This window comes from Patagioenas fasciata, chromosome 2 (genome assembly GCF_037038585.1).
Source record: "Patagioenas fasciata isolate bPatFas1 chromosome 2, bPatFas1.hap1, whole genome shotgun sequence".
NCBI lineage: Eukaryota > Metazoa > Chordata > Aves > Columbiformes > Columbidae > Patagioenas > Patagioenas fasciata.
Window position 1 is genome coordinate 18,173,980 of NC_092521.1, and position 27,241 is coordinate 18,201,220.

The 27,241-nt window shown below is 35.5% G+C and overlaps 1 protein-coding gene across 5 annotated transcripts in view; it reads left to right on the plus strand.

Annotated features, from left to right (window-relative positions):
- CSMD3 (CUB and Sushi multiple domains 3) overlaps positions 1–27,241 on the plus strand; it is a 637,009-nt gene that overhangs the window by 265,989 nt on the left and 343,779 nt on the right. For all 5 annotated transcript variants that reach the window (XM_065830155.2, XM_071803847.1, XM_071803848.1 and 2 more), the window contains 3 exons: positions 697–784; positions 4,117–4,241; positions 20,029–20,150. In XM_065830155.2, the coding sequence (XP_065686227.1) occupies positions 697–784; positions 4,117–4,241; positions 20,029–20,150 (335 nt within the window). The remainder of the gene's footprint in view (positions 1–696; positions 785–4,116; positions 4,242–20,028; positions 20,151–27,241) is intronic.

Consider the following 27,241-nt stretch of genomic DNA (forward strand, 5'->3'; position numbering starts at 1 on the left):
CGCAAATTTCTGGAAAAACACACTGAAAGGTTCACAGGAAATCTCTCTTGAAGATCCATTTTAGTTTACCGTAACATAAATGTATGCAAATCAAACTGACATTTTGAGTTTACCTTCACTATATTTTGGGTATATCTGCATTTTCAACACTGATTAAGGACAATTCTCTCAGCATGAGCCTATGTGTTCAAGTTTTGTTATAATTCAAGGAGAAAAGGTCAGTTCTTAGGGGAGATTTATTAGATTATGATCAGAGTAAAATTTTACAGCCTTAAACTTGATGAACACTCTTTTAAAGGTTAGTGTTTTTAAATGAATAGTAGTAACATTTCCTTATGGGTTCAATAATACTATAAGAAAACAAAATAACTGTTTAGTACAACTTATAAAAAGCTTGGGTTATTTTTTTTAAAAAAAAAAAAAAAAGAAAAACAACCCAAAGAAACAAACAATAAAACAAATAACCAGAAAATACATGCTCTGCTTTTCATAGGGAGGAAAAACTTATATATCAAAACTAGAAATTATATGGGTGATTATATTCTGTAGAAAATCTGTTTTGAAGTACCTAAGATACAGATAATGTACTTCTTCATATTTGTTAATTGTTTAACTCTGTATTTCATAAGGAGTGTATTAGTTTATCTTTTTTGTTGTTTATTTTGTGGTTTTGTTTTGTTTTGTTTTGTTTTGCAGTAAATGAGGGAGGTATTAAACAGGCATCCAATTTGTGTCCGGATCCTGGAGAACCAGAAAACGGAAAACGAATAGGCTCAGATTTTAGGTAAAATATAAACCCTACCGTTGTGTCATTTCTGTAATACTGAACTTGGAAAATGTGTATATTAACAATGTATTGCTCTTGTTGACCTACTCTTTCAAAACTGAAATTTTCAGTAAAAAGTGAAATGGAATTCTGTATAAAATTATGTAGTACAATTTAGCCTGTACTTAGCATGCAAAGAAGATAAAATGCCTGCTTGCAAGAGAGCTTGTATCTCTGATAATCTGCAAAAATTGGACTGAAGGTAAGTTAAAATAAATTTCTCATGTAAATACTCTATTAGATTTACAAATATTGAGCATACATGTTCTACTGGAGTTTTTTGTGAAGGACAAAGCAAAATTGAATGCAGCACAAAAAGAGCAATAGAACCTCAAAAAAAAAAAAGTTTCAGATATTGTTATAGAAATGTTCATGGGGATCTAACAGAGAATATAGTATGTTCTATATTACATTTTTCAGGAACCCAGAAGTTTACTACATTACTACACTACATAGGTGTATTTCCCTGGTAGACCTCAGAGTGGTTTAGCACTCTTCATGCAGATTATATTTTAACTAATTTTGATACATAAACAATTGGTATAGTATTACTAAATTAAAAATAAAAATAAAAAAAACAGAACTAAGGAGTTGTACTTAGTTTTTATCAAATTCGTATATTTCCTTTTTGCTGGCTTTGTTGAATATTTCTAGAATGTAAAGAATCAACGAACGATATCCTGCCAGTGACCTATTCCACATTTTTTTATTTTAACTAAACTTTAATTTTAGCTCACTTTCCTTCTCCTTTCTCAGCTATCTTTCAAATGTCTTATCTTATAAGAAAAAAAAAAAAAGTCTGCAATACTCATTCAAAACGTTTGTTTGTTTGTTTGTTTTCTCAATAATCATAGATGACTGAAAGTTTTCATCAGACTGCATCAAATTCTTTTTAAAATTAACCTGGTTTCAATTCTTACCATTATTATAATGGCTGATCAACTGCCTTATCAGCTTTCATAATTAGAATGTTACTAATTCTTTAAATAAATAGATAATACATTGAAAGAAAATCCTTACATTTAGTTAAAGAAATACAGTGCTATGGAGAAAATCTTTTCCATATTGTCTTATACCTGACAGGGAGAAAAATAGCACACTTTTCCCATCTTGAAGTCACTTTCTCTGTAACATAGGAAACAGATTTACTTTGAGCTTGTATTTTTCCCCTTCTGATGAGGAAGTGAATCCCAGTTACAGTACCTTAATTTTAAAATATAGTATTTTGAAGAATGGTTCAGGCTGTCTTTATGAAGACCAATCAAAATCTAACTTCAGTACAACTTAATCTGTTTTAGAGAAAAGCTTATTCTTTGTCACTTTTCTTTAGCTTTCTTCAAATGTGAAGGTATAGGTTTGGAAGTATTTTATTGCAGTTTCACTCCTGTTGTGATTATAAACTGTACCTGCTCTCTCAGCACATTAATACGTTCTTACATGGTTCTTAGAAAATTAACAATGTAAACTCTAAGACAAACTGCAGCATTTCCTGTTCATTCCTTTGGACGTGGCACTCCATGGTCACCATTATACCACCATTCACCGTGCATATTTTTTTCTATTGTGAAAATTCCTCATGGCTGTATTTTGAAGTTTTAAAGACCTTTTTTCTGATGCTAGATGCCTATTGAGTTGATCTGCCATAGGAACTGATGTCTGCCTCTTCCATTTTCTTTCTTAGACTCATGTTTTACAACCTGCTTATCTAACTGCTTTTATTAGATCTCACTCACGTGGCACACGTTACAGATGTTGCACATTTTCCAGTCTCACTGTGTTAATGAGTCCACTATGCTTACAGTCATATACTGTCAAATATGAGTTTAATGTTGAAACTGATTTGGACAAGTGAAGTGAGTAATATGAATGTTATTTATACTTTTGGAGATAATAAAAATAAATATCAGGCTTGTAAAGTCTTCATAATCATTTCAACCCTCCGGAATTTTTGCCAGTTACAGTTTTGACACAATCTCTTCATTTTTCTTTTTTTTTTTTTTAGTAAGTGGTGTATTTCCTGCTCTGTGTTTCCTCTTTAAATCAGTCCATGATTAGTTAAAGGAAATATTTTTCTCTGTAATTGTGTTTTTTTTATGTGCCTTTTTGGTTTTTTTTTAATAATTAAAGGGGTTCAGATTTTCTCAACACGACTTTCTACAGCAGATATCTGAAAATCTATTCTTAAGAAAGTTATTTTTGCCTTCCCAGTTGCTACCCCTTTAATCTTCCTAACCATATAATCCCTGGAGTAGCTGAGTATAATTTTTAACATTAATGATCATCAATTTTTAACATTAAGATCATCTTTCTTTTTCATAATTTTGAAGTTTTCCCCAACTCTGTGATCTGCCTTGTGGCTCTTTTTCCTCAGTCTCACATAGAAGGTTTTCAGCCTTACCTTTCAAGCACCTTTACATTGTGTTTACTTCTTTATTCTTCTAGTTTTGCACTTTTATATCTTCTTCTGTTTTTCATGGACTCTGCAACTCTTCTTTGCCTCTTTCTTTCACAAATGTTATTATTTCTTATACAATTAGGAAATGGTTTTGGAATAGTTTTTAGAGCTGTTATCACCTATCAAATCCTCCTTTTCTACAATGTCTGTTCAGATGACTGTATCATCTTTCATGACCTCATTACTTATTATCTATGCTTCTCTAAAACGCAGGTACTCTCCAAATTTCATCATCTCTATTGTGCTGACAACATTCCTTTTGAACAATCTAACATTTCTAACTCTCTTAAATTTAATTCTTGTTCTATTCAGTATCAATCTTCCTTAGCAGTTATTTTCATCATGGGTGTATTTGAATTGATTACCTAACAAAAATTAATCTCTGCAGCCTGTGCTCAGTCTTGTTAGTTTTTTGTCTGCCCTTGTAAATTGATCTGAAACTGCAATTACTATTACAGCACTAAAATCCCCATCTATAACGAAAGAAAAAAAAAAAAATCTTATTATTTACAAGGCACTTGTTACACAGTGTCCAGGTCTGTCAAACCTTACTATATTAAAGTCAGAAGTTAGGTCAGAAAATAGTCTCTTAACCTCAAGAAGACTTAAAAAGAGGTAAACCAATTCTTGCCAAAGTGATCCCAGAGAGGGCTGAACACTGCACTGTCAGGCTAGGATAGGCTGTAGCCTTTTAGTACTAAGAGCTAAAAGTCATATTTACTGAATTACATGTTTGTATTGTTGTTTAGAAACATCATACTTAAAATAATAGAAAAAAATATTGATATCTATTTGTAAAAAATTGCTTCTTCTTTGTGTCATTGTTTGATTTTAGCTTGGGAGCAACAGTGCAGTTCTCCTGTGATGAAGATTATGTGCTACAAGGTTCAAAAAGTATCACCTGCCAGAGAATAGCTGAAGTCTTTGCTGCATGGAGTGATCATAGACCTGTGTGTAAAGGTAAAGATGAATTCTTGTCCTTATAAAGATTTGTTCATTTCACATTTGTCTATTGTTTCATAACCAATCCTATTAAATGAATATTTTGTAAATACTTAAGTCTGTAATCTTGGCGTCCACACTTCCTTAGTGAGAAGGTCCCACCTATACTGTTTTGTTTAATATGAACTTTGTAGTTCAGCATGCTTATTTCACTTGGGAATTTACCTTATGAAGTTTTCTTTATAATGAACTGATGAAAATCTATCACATGTTGAATATTAAGACTCACCAAGTTGGATTTTAAAATTGAAGTGATGCAATATAGAATAAGTAGTTCATGAAGCATCTTCATTATGTAATTTCTAAGCAGATGAGAAATACTTGTATTTAGGATTGATAAGGACTGGAAAAGAAAGTCTATACCTGGTTTCGACACTGACAAAATGGATAAAGGACAAAAAATACAAAGAAATGTAAGAAAAGAAAAGCAGAGTCATTCTGCTGAATATATTTAATATCCAAATACTATGACAAGAAATATGACAAATATCTGAACCAAATAATGTATGTATTAGTGTGTATATATATATTAATATACACAATGAAAATATTAGTTTGTACGTATACCTGTAAACTGGCACAACAACAAAGCCTAATATTGAAGACTACAGTTTATTCACAAGAAACGCTTGGATATGGAAAACAGAAGGTACATTTATATTATAATTCAAGGCTATGGATACTTATACTAACGTCCAGAGAGAGGTGTGAGATGTTTCTGGCCAGTGGAAGAAGGAAAAAAAGTCACAGAAGCATAGTATGTCCTGAATTGGAAGGGAGACATAAGGATCATTGAGTCCAACTCCTGTTCCTGAGTAGGTCAACCCCAAAATTCACACTATGTGTCTGAGGGCGTTGTCCAGTCACTTCTTGGATACTGTCAGGCTTGGGGCTGTAACTACCTCCCTGGGGAGCCTGTTTCAATGCTCCATCACTGCCTGGGTGAAGAACTTCCTAATGTCCAATCTAAGTCTCCCCTGGCACATCTTCCTGCCATTCCCTAGGGCCCTATCATTAGTCACCAGAGAGGAGAGATCAGTGCGTGTCCCTCCTTCTCCCCTTGTGAAGAAGCTGTAGACCATGATGAGGTTTCCCCTCAGTCTCCACTTTTCTGGGCAGAACAACCCAAGTGACTCTAGCTGCTCCTCATATGGCTTCCCCTCTAAACATTTCACCAAATTTGTGACCCTCAAGACTGAGGGTGGAATGATTGTGTATGGGAGAAATGCACAAAAGCTGGACAATTACATGGGTGATTATTTTTTTGGCTAATAAAATACCAGGAAAGTCTAAATGAGACCGAGGGTGAATAAGCATGAAGTGCTAAATGTAGGCTGGAAATCTGAGATGAAGAAAAACATAATAGGTGTTACAGCTGCAGAAATAGGTTTACAATGGTTCATGGCAGTATACATTTCAACAATAACCTATCACATAAACAAGTAAAAAGTTTTGTTGTATAGATATAAATATACATACTATTAACCTTTTATATCCTGCTATGGTTTACTGTATGTACTATATGTATGCATAATTATTAAAAATTGTTAAAGAGGTACACATACACACAGACATGCATGTATAGTGGAATTAATCATGTTATTCACATAAATGAAATATATTTTTAAAGTAAAACTAGTAAGGCTTTATCTACCAGAGTTTTCAGCTTATTCACATAACCTAAATCAGATACCTATGTCAAGATGGTAGTCTTCTAATGTTCCAATTTAACCATCTGGGTGTGGCATACTTGTATAAGGTTGTTTACATATATTATTAAACAGTCTTATATAATCTGTTAGTCTTGTCTGTGGATTGCTCTCTGTAGGAAGTTTTAGACACAGGTGATTAAATCAAGGAGCCCACCTCTCATCTTAGGTGCCTAAGGCTATGCAATGTGACCACCTCTGATTTTCCTTGCTATGGAAATGAAATTTCAACAAGTGAAAATAGGACAGAAGAAAATATTTAAAAGTATCAAAATTCTCTAAAATATAACTTAATATAAACAAGTGGGAAGGAACTGGGCTGCTTTGATCTAGAGAAAGAAGAATCCAGAGAAAGAGGGAAAACATAAAATATAATGGGTTACAATTGTGCAAAGGAAGGTTTATGATTGGACACTAGCAAAACTTTCTAAAGTAAAGAATATTTAGGTATGTGAGTAGTTTTCAAGAACATGTGAGATTTACAGATATCCAGGAGAGTTTAAGCATATGTAATCTTACCTTCAGCTGGGACAATGGACTACATATCTTTTCAAGGTTCTTCCAAACCCTATTTGCTGTGTTTTATCAATAAAAGAATATTTAGATTTCAAAGATATATCATCATGAGGCTCTCATGTAAGTCTGGCTGCATGGCAGGATGTATTTATTCCTTGTATGATAACAATGATAAAATAACATAAAGATTCTTGGCTTTCATAACCCACATAATATTAACTGTACTGCAAGTCTTGCTGTCCTCTGTGTATTATGTGTTTCATAATACAATTTAGCAATCCACCATTGAAAAGGCACTTAAAAAGGAAAGCATACTGCAATTAGCATTTCATTTATCAATATCAATATTAAGAAAGTTATTAGGAATTGATACAATGCCATATAGTGAAAAGCCAGACAGATGGTATAGATACAATAGTTCGTCAAATATGTAATGCTTTGGAGTGTCATAAGTTGCATTAAAAATAATGATTTAAGTAACTTTGGTGTGCTGTAATTTTGATTATTTTGTTTAACAAGATGTTTCAATTAGACTCTTAGATATAAGAAAGCTGGAATATTAACATTTCTTCTAGACTAATAATTATGTCTTCTCTAAGTTTCATGCACAGAACATACAATAAAAATTTTGAAATAAATTTGCATAAGTAACATCAATATCACATAGTAACATGAAGAAAGTATCTGCAAAAATATGTGTGCATCTCCTTACTGAACTGCATGCATGTATACAAATCATTTGGGCAAACAAATTAGGCCATCATACATAAATGTTATTTTATGTAAGAAATTAATATTTTCTTGTGAGCTGATGCAGCTTTGTGGATAACAAAGGCACAGGTGATTTATTAGATACTTCACCTGTTGTTTTTTAAAATGTCATTTGAACTGTTGCTTGTTATCGTGTAGTGTTTCCTATTTGTCCAGTATAGCTTGCAATAATCTTCCTTCATTATATAAATTATATTGTGCACACACCAAAAATTCCACAATAGTGATACACTTTTCAAAAATGGCATGTGAATTTCAATAGTTACATCCATATGCTGCAACTGGGCAGAGTTCTAAAAAAGGAACTTTAATATTCTGTTAGGCGAATTTGATTTGACATCATAAATCCTTAGGATTTGTTTTCATAGGGCATGTGAGTGACTGAGTATAACTGCCTGCCAAAATAGAAAGATTAACTCTCTTTAGGACTTATCATACAACACCAGCTGGAACTTGCATAAGACCGTATTCATAAAAGTGAATCTGGAATGAGTTTGAAGAATTTCTACAGGAGAAATATATTAGGAATTTGAGAAGGAAAACTGATACATCACTTCCAAAATATAAGCAAATATTATAGGTTATTAACATCTTCTAGACCTGAAGACTAGTTTCTAGGAATATGTTACTTTGAAGGCTTGGCTGATTTATGAACCTTTTGACTTCTAGAAGATACTATGAGAAAATTGTAAAGCTACATCAGATAACCTGACAATTCAATTGCAGTTGTATTATCTGCAGTTAACCAACAATCATCCTTCCTTTTTCATATTTTTAAATTATTATTATTTAAAAAGTATGTTTTAGAATTTATTTCTCCCATCACCATGGCAAAATTTCAGTTACTCAGGTAGATGGAACTGGTGAATTAATATGGTAGAAAATCAAGGCATTTACCCCACTGTGATTTACAGATAAGGTATATTGAAAATAAGTTAGACTTTGAAGTTATGAGGAAAGTATGGCTTTATTTTGTAGGTAAGGAGAGAAAATAACATAAACAGCAGCTGAAATTTAACTGGTCATGTTCTGCATTTTATTGAAATTTTAGAGTGCATTCATCCTCTCAGACAATTGCTTATTTTTAGCTGGACTTTTTCAAGATCAATGCATCATGCAAGACTAAAATTCTGTTGGTAATTTTTAATTTTTGTCCAATTTAATTCACGTCTTGTAGCATACCATTATTGCAGGACAGTAGAACAAACAATACCTCCCTATCCTTTCTGAAAAGAAAAGAAGTTCAAAAAATGATATAAGAATCTTTGCCCAGCCATTTAGTGTATATTGAGTTGCAGTTGAAGTCTGCTATTTGAAAGATCAAAATTTCTGGCAGATGTAAATTATTTCATATCCCAATAAATGCTTCAGTACATGTGGCTGTACTAAGATGGCTGCTTACATGGATTTCTCTGTGACTTTGTTCAAGACAGGTAGTTTAAACACTTCAGGATTGAGACACTGCTTATTTTTCTGCCGTGGGATTCATTGTTCCCCTATAGGGATTATTACAAAGCCAATTTGTTTAAGCAGAGACAATTATGAAACTATTTGCCAGTTGATAAATCTCTTGCTCTCCTTTACATTTCAGGAAATGAAACATATAGACCTATTCGCAGTTGGTCGATTAGTCTTCCTATTTTCATGCCCGCTGCTCCTGTTTTCTGCTTGTTTGTTTCTCAGACCCTGTGAAACATTCATGAATACTGCCTTTTATAAGTCTGTTGGCAAGTTAGCAACAAGTTCTGCAAAAAGTACAGTATTTTGTAAAAGCTCACCTAATGTGTACTTCATCCTATAGTTGTCTCTGCTGAATTGCATCTTATTTTAATGTCCTTTCTTCAGTTTCTAATTTGTAACTCTAATTATGTTTGCTAATATATTCACAGTTCTTCCCAGCTCTTTGTTAAATGCAGATTTAATAATTATGTCCAAGGTGTTAATGAAAACGCTGAATGAACCTGACCCAAGACAAATCTCTGTGAAACCTCATTCAGTTATTCTTTCCTTTTCACTCTAGGTCGATCAAATCCAGTTCCTTCAATCCTTTTTTGTCTGTCTTCTTGGCTGTCTTTCACTGCACCCTTTCCAATGTCTCTTAACCTGGAGGAAACACAAAAGGACAGTATTCCATATGTGGCCTAACAAGCACCAAGTAGGGCTAAATAATCATGACCCTTCATCTGCTGGCTCTGTTCTTACCGATACAGCCCAAGAAAGTTTATTTGCTTAGCTGCCAAGGAACATTGCTGGGTTTTGTTCAGCTTCCAGTCCACCAAGGCTCCCAGGTGCCTTTCAGCAGAACTGATCCTCAGACAGTCAGCCCTCGTCTGCATGGCTTCTGGGGCTTATTTTATCCCATGCATAGGACTTTACATTTACCCTTTCTTAAACTCATGTAATTCTTGATGGCCCAGTCTTCCACTCCACTGAGGTCTCTCTCTATAGTGGTTCTTTCTTCCAGTGCAGCCGCCTCTCCTCTCACCACAAACTTGGTGAGTGTGCATTCAATCCCATCATTCAAATAAATTTAAAGATTTTGAATACTATCAGAACGATTACTTACCTATGAGGAATTCCACTCATAACTGTCTGCCAGTTTGATTTTGAGTCTTTAACCAACATCTTCTGAACACAGCAGCACAGCTAGTTTTCCAAACATCTTGTGTTCTAACTGTCCCAAACATGGTTGATGACTTTGTGAGGAAAGTTTTGAAGGACACTGTCAGATATTTTCCTGAATTCAAGGTAAATTATGTCTATAGCTCTCCTCTTGTCCACTGAGCATGTTTTTTTCATCATAGGAGGCATCCAGGTTGGTCCAGTTGAACTGCGCTTCTGAAGTCTAGTCTTCATTCTGCTACTTGTCTTTCTCATGCCTTTTAGGGTCTTGAACTCTATGATGCTATGTCATTGCAACAAAGGCCAAAACAAGGGTCATGACTCCAAATAAGTCTTTCTTGTTTTCGAACACTAGGTCTAAAAAGGCAGAATTCCTCTTTGGTACATTTTGCCACTGTGTTAGGAAGATGTCCAAAGTTCACTACAGAAATCTCCCAGATTGCTTTTGCACTAGTGTTGCTTTCCTAGCAAATATCAGGGTAGTTGACGTCCCCTAGAACTTGGGCCTGCAGACCCAGGACTTCCGTGAGTTATTTGGGGAAGGTTTGGTCCTGATCAGGTGGTCTGTAGCAGACACCTACTATGAGATCTCCTCTGATGGAGATCTCACTGATTTTGAAACAAAGCCTCTATAGAGAACTGTCCTGTCTATAGAGAACTGTTGATAAACTCCACATGTTCAAACCTTTCTTTTACACAGAGACCAAATAGTCCTTTTCTACCCTTTCTGTATTTCCTGAATAGCTTGTAACCATCCACTGCACTACTCCCAGTCATGAGAGCTATTATACTACATTTCTGTAATTCCAATGAGATCATTACTCTTAGATCATTACTCGTCATTACATAGACTAACTATGGTGTTTTGGTCTTGCTTGTTCCTCACACAATTCGCATTGGCACACTGCAAAGTAGCTCAGGCAAGGACCATGTGTCTGAGCTATCAAATACAGCAGCTGCTGAGTGGAATGAGGACTAACAGGGCTTAGTATAACTCTTCGTAAAACACACTTTCCAGCAGTCTGATCCCAGTTTACAGCTGCACCACATCAGAGCTGACTTTGAGCAAAGTCATATCTGAGCCCCTAGGAGTGAGAAAAGAAGGCATATGCAAAGCCCCAATAGCGGACAGCAAATTTTCGATTATATTAATCTTACAGACTATTGTGTTTTCAAAGTTGATAGAAAAATACAGTGATGTTTTCTGTTGTGTAAAAAGGAGAAAAAATCTAATGTTATAAAACTTTCATTATAGTGTGAAATCTAGACACATTAAGAGTTTTAAGATTTATTTTCTTGTGTGTGTTAGGTGATTTGTGAAGAACCATTTTCTAACTTTTAAAAAATCATTGTGTAGTGAGAAGAAAAATCTCTTTAAACTAACAGAGAATCATTAGATCTAGGAATCTAGACGCGTTGTCTCATATTCTAGAAGCAGTTACAAGTGTTTGACTTCACAGGCACTCCATCACATCACTTCACAGAATCACAGAATCACAGAATACTAGGAATCAGAAGGGACCTCAAAAGATCATCTAGTCCAATCCCCTGCCAGAGCAGGAACACTCAGATGAGGTTACACAGGAATGTGTCCAGGCGCGTTTTGAACGTCTCCAGAGTAGGAGACTCCATAACACCCCTGGGCAGCCTGTTCCAGTGTTCTGTTACCCTCAATGAGAAGAAGTTTCTTTTCATATTTAAGTGGAACCTCCTGTGCTCCAGGTTGTCACCAAGAAGAGCTTGGCTCCATCCTCCTGACACTCACCCTTTACATAATTATAAATGTTAATGAGGTCATCCCTCAGTCGCCTCCAAGCTAAAGAGACCCAACTCCCTCAGCCTTTCCTCATAAGGGAGATGCTCCACTCCCTTAATCATCTTAGTGGCTCTGCGCTAGACTCTCTCAAGCAGTTCCCCATCCTTCTTGAACAGAGGGGCCCAGAACTGGGCACAATATTCCAGATGCGGTCTCACCAGGGCAGAGTAGAGGGGAAGGAGAACCTCTCTTGACCTACTAACCACTCCCCTTCTAATACATCGTAGGATGTCATTAGCCACAAGGGCACAGTGCTGGCTCATGGTCATTCTGCTGTCCACCAGGACCCCCAGGTTCCTTTTGCCTACACTGCTGTCTAACAGGTTGTTCCCCAACCTATACTGGAACCTCATGATTCAGTCACCGTTTCTCAGAAACCACTTATTGGCATTTTTATTTTACCCTACTCATTTTCATTTTTTAATTCTCCAAGATAATGTGTGAAAAACTCATGACAAAGAAGGAAGATAGGCTGAAAGATATTTGCCATTTGCTAAAGGGGAAGAAATTCCATTATAGGACCATGTGTTTTCTTAATTGCAGTACTGTAAGACTGGTCATCTGGCAGAAAAAAATACAAAGGATCTGAAAGACTGATAAATTCTCTGATATTTGCCGATGCACTCCTTTTCACAGAAACAAAACCAAAATTATATAAGCTGTATTGCAATACAGAAGTACAGAAAAGTTGCATTTTTCCTAAAGAAAGAGTGAAGAATAAAGGGTATACTTAAATTTTAAATTATAAAAGCCTGTACTTCCTGATTATTTATGACTTTGAGTTTGTTTAGAGTCATATAGACAACTGAAACTGCAGTGCATATGATGTGGTGAAAATCTTATTAATGCAGAACTAACATGACTGAAACACCATTTGCAAGCTAAACATACTACTCTTTATACTGCCAGAGAAATTGAACTTTTCAAGCATAAGAAGTTTTATTTAAAAATAACTCACCAAAATTTGATGTCTTCAAGCTCTTAAACATGGAAGCTGGGCAATGAGAAAAATAAAAACTGAATTATTAGCATTCTTTACAAATGCCTATAAGATCTGAAAAGTCCCATGTAAGAACTAAGTATTAACACAGAGCTAGATAGTTAATGTTATCACATTACAGAAAACCTCAAAATATCATTATGCATCATAGGCTATGGCTGTACAAGGCAGGCTGGATGTCATTCTGAGCAACCTGGTCTGACTGAAGTTGTCTTGCTTATTGTAGGGATGTTGGACTTTAAAGGTCCCTTCCAGTCTAAGCTATTCTATGATTCTATGATTCTGTGGTTTTATGACATCATATTATTAAATAATGTCCATGTAAGTCAACACTGAGTGGAAAAAACAACAGTTTGTGGTTTTTTTTTTTTTGTTTTTTTTTTTTTTTTTAATTTACAGAGAGAGTGTTAGCACTTCTTAAGGCTCAAGCATGGCTAACAAAGTCAAGAAATTTTCTTACTCTTACCAAGAAACAATAAATTATAATCATCACCATTTAAGGTATAAGTGACTGTGTCAGAGACAGAATAAATGGAGATACAGGAAGGTTGTTTCAAAGTTAGAAATATGTCTGGTACTGAGGTGGACAAGATGATTTAATATTTTGCATAGTACACACCGGTAATTTATTTTCCCTGTTGGTCATTGGTAGCTTGTTGGTGTTCTTCAAAACATTTTAACAAGTTATTCCAGGAACTACATGCCATTATGTGATATGCTTGGAAAAGGGAAAGTTGCTTATGTATGTGGGGAGGAGGATACTTTCTCCTTGAAGGAAAGTTAAAATAATTAACTTAAATGACTTCAAGTAGTCTATGCAAAATGCAAGTGGTACACTGTAGGAAATAATCTGGATTTGGATGCAGGTTAGGTTAGATACTTGATATTTAATGTATAATTTCCATAAGTCTAGAGATTATTTAAATAGAGACATAGAGATGCTTTAAACAGATTCTCCCAGGAATATAGTATCCCCAATCAATGCCAAAAGATGAATAAGCTAATAACTAAAACAAGAGCCTGGAATGAGGAATTATGGACTTGTCATTGAATTATTGTGTGATCTGAAGCCTTCATCAGATATCTTAAAGTGCACCTTTCCTGGTGTTTTCTGTTGTCTTGTGGTATGCTTACAGAGGTGCTCAGTAAGAATAAAAAAGGATTAAGAAACTCAACCAAATTTAGATCACCTGAAAACAGTCAATAATTGGGAAATTCTTCAAAATTTACATGCTTTTCCATCTCAAAGAGGTATTATGAAACTGAAATAATTAGTCTCCAAAAATAATTTTTAAATCTTTAGCCAGAAGTCTTAGTAGATGTGAATTTTTTTTCTCAAATGTGATAGTTTTGTGACATATTGTAAATGAGTAATATATAGAATATGCATTAGTTAATGCATAAAGGCATTAGTTAATTCATAAAGGCAATAAAGTATATTCCTGATTGCTCAGATGGACTGTTTAATTTAATAAAGTCCTGTTTTCTAGCTGTTGTCTGCCATTATATGCCCAGCGACACCTGTTAACTTGTACCTGTATGTACATTCTCCTATGTGAAAATCCAAACCTTATCATTACTTATTTCAGTCCGGCTTAGTAATAATTCCAGTTTCCAGAGAAACAACTAAAGGGACACAATCTAAAAAAACTATGGAAAAAAATTACAAGCTTATAATTAAATGTATTCCAGTTTCTGTAAATAAGATTAAAACCCAGCATACCGTGAGAACTTCTGTATTCATTAAGTTATACGAATATTGATATTTTATTGGATTTTTTAGATAGACATAGCAAACTATTCCGTGTAAATATACAAATACATGATCTCATGTCCAAACCTGAGCACCTATGAGTACCAAAAGAAAATTTGAAAACCAATAATTAAAACTAATAACTTATGGAAAAAAAAAAAAAGTGAATTAGAGTATGGTCTAGAGAAAATGAGAAAAGGGAGAACAAAGAACTTGAGGCATCTGAAAGCTGGATAGCTGAGAGTATAAGGGAACCAACACAGCTGAGAGAAAACATTACTCCAAAAATCTGCACAGATATGTTACCAAGTTAACAGGAGTATCCCTTGCCTTGGAAAAATATATGAAGTGTATGGCTGTCTGACTACTCACCTTCCTAGCTCAAGTAATAAAATTACTTTGTTTTTATAAATAAAGGAGAAGTTCTAAGAAATCCTATCCTTTTCTAGAGAGAATGACATACACTCTGGTAACATGGGTAGAATATTTCCAAGCTGAAATGCAGAACATCTTCAAAGAGGGTACTGTAGTTTAAAGAATTTAAATACTTACAGGAACAATTCCATAAGAAAGTTACAAATTGTCCTCTGTTTACAAGCATTAATAGTAAAAACTGTTTCTTCTCAATAAAATTGAAAGATTCTGCTGATCTTTCCACAGAACTAGAAAATTTGCCTAAATTTACATGCTATTTCTTGGGCAGAATATAGAACTGTTAACTAGATTTTTTCTTCTCAAAAAACCCTTCCTGCTTTGCAAAACAATAAGAGATGATTGTAAGAATTATTTTTCTGAAAGGTTGACACTAACTGTGAGGTGATATCTCCAATTTCTAACTAAATTTATGTAATAAAAATGCAGGGTTTTTTCCTAAAAGAAAAATGTGGGAAGCTGGTTCAAGATATGCTTTACTTTTTTTAACCTTATTAAGTCCTTTGAAGTGCTGTTTTTTTCCTTCTCTTTCTATTTTCCCTTGTGTTTGACTGACAACATAATGTGAAATTATTAAGTGAAAACATCACACCTGCAGCATTTTGTATCTGATTTAATTTCAATAAAAATCCTATCATTCTAATATATAGTACTGAGACAAACACTGAAAAGCTGTTCAAATAGGTAGATAATTAGAGAAAGGGCTCATCCCTTGCTTTTAAGAACGTTTATGTTTGCTTTGCTTTGTCTTGAAATTTCTGTGTCAATAATTCAGAGGAAATATAAGTGATATAACTTTGAAACAAAGGAACAAAAAAATGTCTAATAAACTTACCCAAAGTCTAATTCTGTCCAGCACTTGAGAAAGCAGAAGAGACTGTAAACATTTCCAGAGGAAAATTTTTCTGAAATAGATATTTTTGTAATTTATTTTCAGATTGAAAGTATATATTGGCACTCTGATGTTTTCCAGTCTTATAAAAATGAAGTACATTCTATTCACTCTTCAATGACTTTTAACTAAAATTCCTGATTACTTCATAACAGTGAGAAGAAGAAGAATTATGTTGGCATTAAGCTCTTGATTTCAACACATTAATAATACAAGATAAATACTTGCATAAAATTAGTACTTCTGTTCATTTTGTTTAGTCTGTGCATAACTTGCACAGTATTGAATAAATTCTAGCAGTGGTCTGTTGTGGCCTATATCTCAATATTTTATTTCATGTGTCTCTTCACAAATTGTAAGTTTTTCTGCTGAAGAGCAATAGTCAATTGTGCTTCCATAGCTAATCATCCCTTTCCTTTCCAAATCGGTAGAGCTTTTCCTGTTGTATGGAGGGCGCTCTGCAGGAAGACTTATAATCTGGAAGCACTAAATGAATAGGTTTTGCTGCAGTGCTTTTGTGTGTCCTATAGACCAAAACAAATGCCCAGAAATCTCAAGACCAACATGGGAATTCGTGATAGAATTAATTCAGATTTACTCCTGTAAGAAGCTACCCTAGAAAAAAAAATATTTTTTGAAAAGAATCTTCTTTTTTAATAATATTCTGCTAATACAAACTTGATATTTTTCAGTTTTCTTTTTCTGTTAAGTGCTACCTAACAGCAGAGTTTTTAGTGGTAAAGTCCTTGTAATATTTTTATTACATGATAAACATTTAAGATACAGTGCTGGTGAAATCAGCTCTTTTCCTACTGTGATCAGTATTTAAATGATAGTGCTTTTAGTGTGTTAAAACACTCTAAATTCAACTACCAACTTGGCTCTGTCAGAGGATTTGCTGTTTCCAAATTCTAAAACCAGTTTTCATGAGATTTCTACAAAGATGTTTATCTCAGTCATGATAGCAGTGGAAAAAATATATAGTAAAAAGTGATTCAGTGTTTCTGGGAAATAGATGGCTATGAGTGAACTCACAGGCACCTTAGCAGTGCATTTCTCTCTAAACTTGCACTTTAGATATCTGAACACTTCAGTAGTCAGCAGTAAGTAGTAAGTTGTCATCTTCTTGATGGTGATTAGTCAGGCAGTGAACCAAGATTACAGAAGCTTTTACTAATTGCATAGTAATGACAGGAAGTGCTGTTAACTCTGCTTCTTACAGAAAACATTGCCAGTGAAGAATTGCTAGTAAAATATTTAACAATATTTTTTAAATATTCACAGTTAAATTTCTAGAATTAGACTTCAGGTGTAACATTTTATTAAAAATTTCCATGTCTTGTTAAATACCACTTTAAAAGTGTCTATATTTTTTTATTCATGAGTTAGGTACGTGTACTAAGGAAGTTCTAATATTTTCTTTCTGCTCCCCAACGAGTTATCTTGGACAGCCTCTGGGGTGCACACACTCCACTTTGGAGACCACTGGTTTAGTTCACAATTTGAAACTTTTTCAGAACCACAAAAATGTCTTTCCAAGAGAACTGTGTTTGTCTTAAAATGCATGTTCTGGATCTCTAGAAAGTGTCCTTCATCAAAAGCAATGCTGTTCTGAGTCAGGTCATCAGCCTTACTTAGCTTCAGATTCTGCTACACTCAAGCATAGTAGTGGAAAAAAAAAAAAAAAGAAAAAAAAGAAGACAAATAACTTTGTTCATTATCCTGAATGGGATCGTTAAAAGAAATCCTTATCAAGGATAAGAGGGTCATTATGGCAGTCAACATGGCTTCACCAAGGGGAAGTCATGCTTAACCAACCTCATAGCCTTTTATGAAGACATAACCAGGTGGATAGATAATGGCAAAGCAGTGGATGTGGTTTATCTTGATTTCCAAAGTATTAGAAGGGGTGTGGTTAAGTAGGTCGAGAGAGGTTCTCCTCCTCCTCCACTCTACCCTGGTGAGACCGCATCTGGAATATTGTGTCCAGTTCTGGGCCCCTCTATTCAGCAAGGATGGGGAACTGCTTGAAAGAATCCAGTGCAGAGCCACGAAGATGATTAAGGGAGTGGAGCATCTCCCTTATGAGAAAAGGCTGAGGGAGCTGAGTCTCTTTAGTTTGGAGGAGACTGAGGGGTGACCTCATTAACATTTATAATTATGTAAAGGGTGAGTGTCAGGAGGATGGAGCCAAGCTCTTCTTGGTGACAACCAATGATAAGACAAGGGGCAATGGGTGCAAACTGCAACACAGGAGGTTTCACTTAAGTATGAGAAGAAACTTCTTCATGGTGAGGGTGATAGAACACTGGAGCAGGCTGCCCAGGGGAGTTGTGGAGTCTCCTACTCCGGAGACATTCAAAACCTGCCTGGACACATTCCTGTGTAACCTCATCTAGGTGTTCCTGCTCCAGCAGGGGGATTGGACTAGATCTTTTGAGGTCCCTTCCAATCCCTAACATTCTGTGATTCTGTGTGGCCCCAACACTGAGCCCTGGGAAACACCACTCATGACTGGCCGCCAACTGGATTTGGCTGTGTTCACAACTCTTTGGGCCTCACCATCGAGGCAGTTCTTTATTCATCGAAGAATACATCCATGCATGTCATGAGCTGCCAGCTTCTTCAGGAGAATGCTGTGGGAGATGGTGTTAAAGGCCTTACTGAAGTCCAAGTACACAACATCCACAGCCTTTCCCTCATTTACTAAGCAGGTCACCTTGTCGTAGAAGGGCATCATGTTGGTCAAGCAGGACCTGGTTTTCATGTATTCATGCTGACTGGGCCTGATCACTCAGTTGTCTTGTACGTGCCACGTGATGGCACTCAGGATGATCTGCTCCATGATCTTCTCCATCACCAAGGTTAGACTGACAGACCTATAATTCCCTGAATCCTCCTTGCAGCCCTTCTTGTAGATGAGCGTCACGTTTGCCAACTTCCAGTCAACTGGGACCTCCCCAGTTAGCCAAGATTGGTGCTAGATAATGGAAAGTGGCTTAGTGATCACCTCCACCAGCTCCCTCAGCACCCTTGGTTGTATCCCATCTGGCCTCATAGACTTGTGAGCGTATAAGTGGTGTAGCAGATCGCTAACCATTTCACCTTGGTTTATTGCTGTTTCATTCTGCTCCCCATCCCTGTCTTCTGGCTCAGGGGGCTGGGTGGCTGAAGCACAACTCCTCTGACTACTAAAGACTGAGGCAAAGAAGGCATTTAGTATTTCAGCCTTTCCCTCATCTTGTGTCAATATGTTTCGCTCCACCAGATAATTTCACATATCTTAGTGTGATTATTTTTTTTTTAAATTCAGTTAAGCAAGATGGTCTGTCAGAATACAGAGAAAGTAATATTTTTTTAGCTTCTGCGGTTTATTTTAGGTGTCATAATAATCACTAGAAAAACAGGGTAAGCGTATGTTTAGCTGAAGTTGCATGTCAGGTCTACAGCTTCATACAGGAAAAGATAAGCAACAGTGCATTCAGCAAAGATCTGAATATCAAGGAACCATCAATAAAACTTTTATTGACTTCAACAATGAATTTATTGCCTTAAAAATGTCATTCTCAAGCAGAAAGCACACAGTTTATGCCCTTTGTATTATTTGTGATGTGAGATGCAACCTACAGTAAATAAGGATATCAGTTTATTTTATTAAAGATATGCTACTGTAAATAACCACACAGACTTTGATTTGTAAATAAATGCCTTTTGTAGTCTTTAAAAATACATAACACTACTTTGTGTAAGTCTAACTTCTACAAGATTCCTTTAAAGTTTCCAGTGGTTCAGCCATTGGTAAAATGGGTCGGACAGTAGTTACAGCAAAAAAAAATGCTGACACGCCATACACCAATACATATACACAAAAAGTGCACAATGATAAAAGTGATCTCTTGTCTTTCAAGACATTAGTGAAGGTAATGGCATAAATTACTTCTTAAAGTTTACTTTTAAAAATAAATGGAGCAGTTTCCCTTACTGTAGTTACCTTTTTTACTCCAAATATACTACTTTTTTAAAAAGATTATAATCTTGGACACAAAAGAAAGTCTATTTTACTTTGTCAGAATAGTTAAACATGAATATTCTGTGATCTTGTATAAGGTGGTTCTGTTTTTGTGCAATGGCATTTTAATCCTTCACATCTTGATTAATATAAATTAGAGGTTGGTTTATGAACCTGATACATGTATTTTGTATGTGAATTAAATGGTGAACTTTACTTTTGCAGTCAAGACTTGTGGATCAAATCTTCAGGGACCTGGAGGTACTTTCACATCACCCAATTTTCCATTCCAGTATGACAGCAATGCTCAATGTGTGTGGGTCATCACAGCTATCAATACTAATAAGGTAAGTTAGAAATTCTGGCTTTTATTGGAAAAAAAAATAAATGTAGACTATGACATTTTTCACTAACATGATTTGCCTCTACAGTCCAGCTGCTGTACTTGGTGCATTGCAGCCATTTCTGAGAAATGGCTTATATTAGATGAATATGGACAGATGTTAGAACCTGTTGTTTCCACTAAGAGTGTTTTGCTTTTCATATGCCAAGTAGATGGCATCATGTTTTTATGTGATTCTCTAAATGAATTCCCAGAAGCAAGTAACCAATGGTATGAAGTGATGTCATGGGTCCACTAATTTTGTGTTGTAGTCAGTAGAGCTGTTTTATGTATAATACTGTTTATAACATGTTTGACTATGTGAGAAATCACTGAAGTTCATTAATTCACTTTCATTTCGTGAAGGACTGTTCTAAAGTTTTTTAATTTATTTCATTGTCTGAATCACTATATTACAATCACTTATGTTTTATACTTACACTTTAAACAAAAGTACTAGGAGTTCTGATAATGTCAGATAAGTCAAAGTAAAGCAATAAAGCTAAGTTATGACACCAGTTGTCTTTAAATTCAAGACCCAGACACCTGGCAGCAACACCTGTATTCTGTTTCCAGGTGTATCATTTTATCTGAATCGAGAGTAATGAACTTGTTTAGATGTAATAAAATAAAAATCAGCTGGACAGCTCAGGAATATTTTATGAAGTACTACCAACATCTGTCATTGCTGCTAGAGGGGTGTATTCTACTTGCTAATTTCTGTCTTATATTGCCATCTGCATCACACTCCATTAATTGATCAGAGGGGCCTAGAAGGCCTACCCCTTTGCACCTGAGTTTATTAATCACGAAACCAGAGGACTTAGTCAAAATCTCATTACATTTCAGAAACAGTTTAGCTACATTGGTTCACTTCTTTCTCTAATCTTTTGAAGTTCTGTGTGGAAACCATCCTTATGTTCCACTTTTGAAGAAGAAAAAAAAGGATATTTATTCAAGTGATTAGAATATACATAATGAAGGTAGGTGTGTTTAGGAAGGGAGACCACAAAAAATGTGGTAAGAGTCCTTGAAAAATTACACAGTCTGTCTCCCACAGAAGGGCACAAAGTTTAAAAGACCAATTTCTCTGACCCAAAAAAGCTTCATATTTTAATTTTTTTAATGAAAAACTGTTAGTATGCAAGATGAAATCTGTGCACATCTAGAATTTCAGAGAGGAAGTTCTGTCAAACATGGCAGCAGGTAGAATTTAATATCATATTGTTTGAGGAAATTAAACACAGCTCTTACACTTTGAACAAGCGCTTTAAATGGCTTGAAAAACACCATTGAGCTATTGTATAGAATGAATTTAGTACTTTTAAAGGTGTATTTTTCATAAAATGGTTTATTTTCTTAAATGCAGCAATGGCATGTCTACATAACTAAAAAGCCAAAGAAGATTTGATACATTCTACAAAAGGTAGAAGCAAAACTTTAAGCTCATAGACTGGTATATAGCTACTGGCAAGTCACAGGTGACTGAGGGGTTAAGATATTAATGACTTCAAGAGTGTTAAGGCTTACACTTGGATGTGGTGGATGCACTCAAGCCTCCCTCTCCCCCAGTATTAATGTTTTAATGTTGCCTTCCTCCCCACCAATTCACAACATGGTGACGCAGTGTTATCTTCAAAACCTCCAAATTTTATTTTGACCCAAAGTATTTTTACCAAAGCATTCGACACCATTATTCCTTAGCATTATTTTCCTTACAAATTTCCAGTTTTTGCTCTTAAGGAACTTTGAATTTAAAGCTGAGTGAAAAATTAAGAAAGCAACAAATTCATTTTCTCTTGTCAGTATGGTTCACAGAGTTACAGAATGATTGAGGTTGGGGTGAACCTCTGGAGATCACCTTGTTGAATGCCCCTCTCAAGCAGAGCCACCTATAGGCAATTACCCAGATGGTCTTTGAACATGTCCAAGAATGATGACTCCATAATCGCCCTGGTTAACCAGTACTAGTGCTTGGTCACCCTCACAGTGGAAGACTGTTTCCTGATGTTCAGAAAAAATCTCTCGTTTTTCAGTTTGTGCCCATTGCCTCAGGTCCTCTCACTGGGTATCACTGGAAAGAATTTGATTCCATCTTCTTTACATCCATCCTTCAGGTATTTATGCACTTTAAGGTCTGCCTGAGCCTTCGCTTCTCTAGGCTAAACAAGACCAGCTCTCTCAACCTTTCCTTATATTAGAGATGCTACAGTCCCTTAATCATCTTGGTGTCCCTTCACTGGATTCTTTCCAGTAGCTGCCTATCTCTCTTGTACTGGAGACGCAGTTAGACTAGTTCGCCTTTCTCTCAAGATACTTAGAAGATCAAGCTATTCCATGTGTATAAATTCCAGTTCTAATGAAAACAAAATAAACACCTTCTGTAGACAGAAGTCATGCCTACAGTAGTTCAAATAAAGGCTTTGTAAAAAGTTATTTTATATTTTTTTCCTGAAACTCTAAATACTACAAAGTAGCATGTTAGCATAACATCAAAATTGTTTCAGTCCCTGATTGATAAAATATATATAGGCATACACCCAGTTTTAATATTTGGTGATGGAGCATAATTCATAAGCTGAACCTCTGTTGGTTCAGTAAAATATTTCAGTACACACATGATTCAGTTTGTTTTGATTAGTACTTATGTATTGCATTTACATCGTGAGGTTTTGACAACAGGAGGCTTCAGGAGTGACTTCTGTGAGAAGTGATCAAAAGCTGCCACCATGTTGGACAGAGCCGGTTCTAGCTGGCTCCAAAATGGATCTCCTACAGGGCACAGCTGAGCAAATCGGGCAAGCTAGTGGCACCTCTATAATAACACAGTTAAGGGTAAAAAATGCTGCACAACAGCAGCTGAATGGGAGGAGTGAGAAAATGTGAGAGAAACAAACCTAGAGACACCAAGGTCAGTGAAAAAGTTGTGGGAGGAGGTGCTCCAGGCGCTGGAGATGAGATTCCCCCACAGCCTGTGGAGAAGACTGTGGTGATACAGGTTGTCTCTCTGCAGCCCATGGAGGTCCACAGTGGATCATATATCCACCCTGCAGCCCATGGATGGCCCCCTGTCAGAGCAGATGGATGTGTCCTGAAGGAGGCTTTGACCTCATGCAGAGCCCATGCAGCAACAGGTTTCTGGAAGGAACTGTGGTTCATGGACAGGAGTCCACGCTAGAGCAGATTTGTTGGCAAGACCTGTGAATCCATGGGGGTCCATACTGGAGCAGTGTACAAAACAAACAAAATAAACACCCCACGGATTGCACCCCACAGAAAGGACCCATGCTGGTGCAGTTCTGAGAGCTGTAGAATCATAGAATAATTTTGCTTGGAAGAGACCCTCAAGATCACTGAGTCTGACTGTTAACCTAACACTAGCACTAAACCATGTCTGTAAGAACCTCATCTACCCATAAGAAAGTTCTTGAAGAACTGCAGGCTGTGAGAGGTACCAATGGTGGAGAAGGTTGTGAAGGACTATCTCCTATGGGAGAGACCCAACACTGGAGCAGGGAAAGAGCATGAAGACATAAGAGCTGCAGGGATGAAGTGTTACAAACTGATTGCAACCCCAATTGCCTATCCCCCTGCACCACCTGGGGGAAAAGAAGAGACAGAAGAGTCAGGAACAAAGAAGTGAAGTTCAGCCTGGGGAGAAAGGGGATAAGGGGAAGGTGGTTTTAGTTTTGTTCTTATTTCTTGCTTTCCTACTGCTATTTTTCGTTGGCAATAAATGCATTTAATCTTCCTCAGGTTGTGTCTGTTTTGCCCATGATGGTAACTATTGAGTGATCTCCCTGTCCTTATCTCAACCCATGATTTTTTCATCCCATTTTTCACCTCCTGTCTTGCTGAGGAGGAGTGATAGAGTGGCTTGGTGGGTAACTGTGAGCCAGTCAAAGTTAAATGATCAAAATTTACATATATATATCTGTCTCCTCATGCATTTAATACTGCGAAAGTATTGAGGATATAGTAAAAGAGTGAAAAATATAGTTAGGAATGGGTCACTTATTTCAAATTTAATATGAATTTTTAAATAAGGACATAATCAAGAATGCCTGCTGCTGAAAGGTACTTCAAAGAGTTTGTCAGTAATAATAATGCAAAGAAGAAATGACAGATTAAGCAAGATATTTTATTTCAAAACATGGAGGTTCAAGACTATTCCTGCACTTCTGTCACATACCACTGAAATGACTAGATTAAGAGAAATCTTAGTTTCATCATGGGCAGATTCTAGTGCAAGGAGTTACATAGTTAATTATAGATATGCTTATAATAGCTTCAGCATTACTCAGAAAATAGTGTTCTTTGCCTGTTAGTGGTTGGACATAATGATACCTCTTCGATACTGCAATTAAGTGCAGACTCACAGATAATTATCACGTTTCTGAAACAGTGGGTATATAAAAGGTTTACAATGTTATCTGAAACAACATTCAGATATGTTTATAGTTTTCAGTATAAATAGAAAAGGTGTCTAATACTGATTAGAAGAACCTTAATTTGTTAAGGTTAAAAGACAATGGGATTGTATTACAAGTTAAATCAACTTCTTTTTAGGATATATTGAAGAATTTGCATGTATAAAGTTTTTGCTTACATAATCAGTGGTTTAATGTGTTCAGTTTTGATTCATGCTAATATTGCCTTATTGGTCTGAAACTAATAGGGCTTGCCTTGCATGTCTGCTAAAAGGCATAACTCTTGATGCTTGCCTTGAAGTAAAAACTGTCATTGATGTGTAGTGAAGATTAGCCATTAAAAGTTATTTATAATGACTATAACAAACAATGCCATGGTGTTCATTGTTACATGGTAATATTTACAATATTTTATATCATAGCCACAAGAACCATGAGGACTTACTGAGTCTAGTATTTCAGGACTTATTGATCTGATGTTTCAGAGATCCTTCTGTTGCATCGTGTGCAACAAAATAGCTCAGAAATTGAAAATCTTCTAAGGGAGAAAGTACCAGATGAAAGACCCTGAAAGGAACTTTAACTCTAGCGTAATGGACATTCTCCTGTGCCTACATGTCTACTCTGGGGTTGATACTGTGATTTTCTTCTCTGGTTGGTTTCAGAAATAAGGTTGATAACAATACAACAGAAATATTGTCCCAGACAATCAGCCACCTCGTTAGCTTTGTACTGCATTGCTGTTGGTCTCTTGCCTCATGCAGTTAATGAGGCATGCTATTCATTCCCAAGCCTTGTTGGCAGTGGAGCAGAACCATGACTCTCTTAAAGAGAGACAGCACTTTGCAACCTCTGAGGTAGAAATGAAAAGCCCAGAGCAGAAGACTTATATTATTTAGAGTTTTGTGTAAGTAAACCATGTGTAGAGGAAGATAATGATTTCTGATGGGTTTAACCCATATATACGTGTGTTTATATATAGATATATTTTTAGAAACAAAAACAACTTTTCTTTTTTTTTTTTTTTTTTTCCCCACTGGAAGACTGATTCAGTTAATATCAACTCAATAGAAAAAAGAGAAAAGCCTTTTCTGTGAAACCTGCTTCAGCACAAACGATGATAACTTTACTTGTTATTAAAAATAGCAAGTGTACAAGTGTATTTAAATTTCCCTGCACTAAATGCCCACAATATCTCATCTTAACAGAGAAAACACTGGGTGGATTGATTTTAGTGCTCTTTTTTTTTTTTTTTTTTTTTTTTGTCTGAAGCTGGTAATCATCACTATTTGATATTCTAAAACATTAAATGTCATTTCTTGAACTTAAAGAATTATTATGATGAAAGCATTTTCATGTTGTTATAAACATTGCAAGATATTCTGTATTGTGTTGTCTGAACAATAAAACGTCATTTTGAATGTTTTATTGCTTCCATAACTCAAATATCTACTGCTGCTTGCAGTGATAGAAGTTCGGCAGCTGTTCCTTGACCTTTTTCAGAAAGTCTTTGCTGTTAAGTTTAAAACACCAAATCAATGATACACGTTATGAAGTTCCAGACAATGAGGGAAAGAAAGCTGTTATCTGCTATTAATATGCATATGATAGAAAAAAAAAAAAATAAAATGAGAGACATATGTAAATTTTTAGATTATAAATGCACAAATTACCTGTTTGACAGGTAGAGTGAAATCATATGGCAATTTTTCATTATATGAGTTCTTAAATTACGATACTTCAAATGCTCTGGATATTTTGCCAATATAAGAATGATGAATTTAATTCTTTTGTTCTTAGCTAATACCTAAAAAATACGGATTTTGTGTATTGTATATGATAATATTAGTTTGTATATCCCTCTGCTTTAGCTTAACATAAGAAATTTGCCTCATTGCTGGTGAATTAAAAAGTCTGTTTCCAGCACTATGCCAAGGCACTATTTTTTGGTTTTATATCTTCACCTGCTTCCTTTTCATTTGTTATAAGGTAAAACTTGAAAATTGCAAGTTTTCCTCAGCTTCACTTAACATAAAGGACTAGTGTTTGTCAGGCAGTGAATTTCCTGGTTTGTTAGGCTTATTTTTCCACATACAGTATTCCCAGAGGTAAATCAGACCTGTTAGCCACTAATTGATAGACAATTGTTATTACAGCACAAGCATTCTAAAATCATTTTAGAAGAGAAAGCCAAATAATGCTGAGGTCAATTGTCAGGTCAATACAAATTCTGGCATTTTTTTTATTAGTAATGGCAAAAATTCTGTTTGCTGGGCTACATTAAAACATAGTTCAGGTTGTTTACTTAAAAAGAAAGTGTGATAAAATTGCAATTTTAAGTCCTGATTTAGCCCTTCGAAAGGATGGGCTACAATATGATCAGTTTAAATTTAACTACAGGCTAAAATACCAGTGGAATTTGAATTATGGCTATAGTTCAGCAGAGTTCAAGTCTTATGAATTATACTTGCTGATTTTTTTTCTAATCCACAGTGACAGAAACACTGTGGAAAACATCAGTGCTAGAAAGACAGCCTTTCTGACAGATCTCAGCCATATTCATACCACATATCTTTCACCACCATGCGTTAAGGAGAAAAATAAGCAAGAGTGTTCCTTGTTTTTT